Raw genomic sequence first — 2,680 nt, 5'->3', positions numbered from 1 at the left:
AGTTGTTTTAAAGGAAAATTGATGCAGAGAATGTGTGAATACTACTTTTTGATGGTTCCAAGGCCAATGTGACCTGTTCTATTGCCTGCTAATTGTACGTTCCAGGTTGAACAATTATTTTTAGGAGGTCAAGGTGTATGAATGATAAGAACAGCTTGAAATTTATTTTCACGGTCGACACACATTTTCGCAAGGGAAAAAAACTGAAATAACCACAGTTACGCAAACACCAGTCCACCAAAAAAAAATCATTTTATTAAAACAAGGTAACATTTTTTTTATCATCATACGGATGAACTGTGCTAAATATATTTCTAAAAAGAAAAAGCAGGACGTGAGTCGTGAGCCAAGATCATGACTCTTTTACTCTTCTTCACATCAGTTTTCATCTGTGAGGAGGAGGAGGAGGGCGGCTCCTGATGTGCTGACACTTGGGGATGTGCCTCTGTGCCGGCCTGGGGGCAAAGCGCCGGCCGCAGTGAGGGCAGGGCACGTAGTTGGGGTTTGGATTCGCGGGGGGCTGGGGCAGGTTCACAACCTTCCCTCCTTGCGTGATCACCTGCTGCACCTCCCTGGCCTATTTGATGCTCCGAATGAAATCCTCGTGCTTCTGCCTCCAGTTGTTCTTTCTCAGCTGGGAACAGGAAATGAAACCAATGAAACAGCTTCCAGAAAAAGTCCAGACTAGCACTGCGTACACAGTCTGGTCGCAAACCATTCACAAGGCAAGAAAATATCAATACAGTAATAACTTAGCTTTCTGGGCCTACCTTTCATGTCATTGGGTAGAGAGTACAATTTAGTTATGGTTTTGTTTCCCGTGAGTGCTATTTGCTTGATATCTCATGTAGATTTTTACAACAGAATTCAGAAGTCACTAAGACCCATTTATTCTGTCTGCCAAATGTGCCTTTGCGGCAGTTTTTCAGAAGAGTACTTCATAAAACACTTATTTATTGTTTACATTGATTTATAAGCTGAGTCTGACTCTAGGAGAAAACAAGGGAAGCTTGGAAAGAGTTTAAGGATAGCCCTTACCACGATTGGCGGTCTAACCTTCTTCTTATGGATGTATGTCTCCAGTTCTGTTCCCTTGGCCCTGTGCTTGAAAGAGTCAAAAACCTTCCTCTTTGAATTCTGAAGCTTCTTGCAGATCTTGCTGTGTTTCTCCAACCTCTCTACAGCAAACTTCCTGTGACACAGTTCACAGGGCACCAGCTGAGGGTTTCCACTCTGGCTATTCTCATATGGAAATTGCTCAGCGGTAGGGCACATCAGACTTGTACGGGACAAATATCTGTTTTCCACTGACAGAGTTTGTTCATCCAGACATGCGGTGTTATTTCTGAAGTGGGCCTGCGCGGCCTGTGCCGCTGACACGTCACTTTCAGGGAGCCTTGCTTTCTTGAGGTACTTTCTCCTTCCACAGAGGACGTCTTCTAGCCCACGGCTGCAAGGGCTCACTTTACGTCTCTCCTGATGGGAAAGCGCAGAGGGAAAGTGCGATTCTGCGCATCCGCCGTCTTACATCGGAGAACCATAATCAAGGTTGTCTCCTTTGAAAGGAAGGGCTTTCCTTGGAGTGAAGGCTTTTTGCTTCTCCATTCTGCAGGTCAGAAGAGGCACGGCCTTAGAGCGGTGGTTGGCCCACGGTCCTCTGGGGCGAAGCTCGCTCTGCCTCGCCTGGAGTGTCTTCCTTCGGGTCAGGAGTCCTCTATTTTCCCTTCCGGCCACCTCTCTGGAGTCTTCCATCTCTCTCTGAACCATCCTCAGCTCCTCCTGAGCTCTAAAGAGCTTCGCCTGCATCATGGCCTCCTTCTGGCGAATCTCGTCCTTCATCATGGCCTCCTTCCGGCGTATCACATCCTGCAGACTGGCCTCCCTCCGGCGATGCTCCTCCTTCAGCGCGGCCTCTGCCTCGGCCACTTTTCGTAGCTCCTCTTGCAACTGAAAGTGCTCCTTCCCATTGGCATGAGAAGGGCATTGCCCTGGAGGGGTCGCCACCATGGGGAGGACAGTCCTGTCCTTAGGTTTGTGTACTCTTGAGTCCCTCCTGCCCGGCCTCTCGCAGGGCCTCTCATGACCATCCTGAGGCGGGGTGGGGGCAAACAAGGAATCACTCTGTGCTTCCGGGCGGTCCACAGCCCGAACCTCACCAGGGCCGGAGACTTTCCTGTTACCCATAGGCTTCAGGGGGTAAGACGGATCATACCCCACAATGTTCTTCTCGGGGCCCTGTTGGGTTTGGAAGCGATAGCTGTTCCCCGTCTTCTTCTCCGCAGCGTATTTGACATATTGGAAAGATTTTCTCATCTTCTGTAGAGCCGCCTCCTGCCGTCGATTGTATATGGCGATCATTTTTTTCTCCTTTTCCTGCATCAGTTTTTCTTGGAAGGTGTCCTTCAGAAGCTGTATCTTGGGAGGCGGGCAGGGTATGGTCTAATAGAAAAGAATAAAAAAAACAATTCAGGAAATACACAACTTTTTAATATTAAACCTAATGGTGTTGAATGCTGCATGCTGACTCAGTAGGAGACAGATCCTAAACATAAACATTATAATAAACATTTGTTTCCCAAATAACATTCTCAATGTTCAGAATGCTTAAAGTCATGAGCTTTTTTAAAAATGTTTAACTGAAACCTGGAAATGTACTATTTCATTTCAAAGCTTGTATTAT

The 2,680-nt window shown here is 47.1% G+C and overlaps 1 protein-coding gene across 1 annotated transcript; it reads right to left on the bottom strand.

The window, feature by feature from the left end:
• Nucleotides 1–233: 233 nt before the first annotated feature.
• Nucleotides 234–2,414, bottom strand: LOC148639359 (uncharacterized). Its single transcript, XM_088620783.1, has 2 exons — nucleotides 1,039–2,414; nucleotides 234–634 (listed from the first exon to the last, which is right to left on the bottom strand). Exon 1 carries the CDS (start codon nucleotides 2,377–2,379, stop codon nucleotides 1,525–1,527), a length of 855 nt encoding a protein of 284 aa, XP_088476909.1. The 5' UTR covers nucleotides 2,380–2,414; the 3' UTR covers nucleotides 234–634; nucleotides 1,039–1,524.
• Nucleotides 2,415–2,680: the final 266 nt, after the last annotated feature.

Source organism: Lepisosteus platostomus, chromosome 26 (assembly GCF_059453375.1).
Source record: "Lepisosteus platostomus isolate fLepPlt1 chromosome 26, fLepPlt1.hap1, whole genome shotgun sequence".
Lineage (NCBI taxonomy): Eukaryota > Metazoa > Chordata > Actinopteri > Semionotiformes > Lepisosteidae > Lepisosteus > Lepisosteus platostomus.
The sequence above is the reverse complement of the archived record's forward strand: the minus strand, read 5'-3'. Positions and strand labels throughout refer to the sequence as shown.

Bases quoted from the DNA above. Each gene is read 5' to 3' on its own strand.
- LOC148639359 (XM_088620783.1), bottom strand. From the start codon at position 2,379: ATGCAGGAAAAGGAGAAAAAAATGATCGCCATATACAATCGACGGCAG.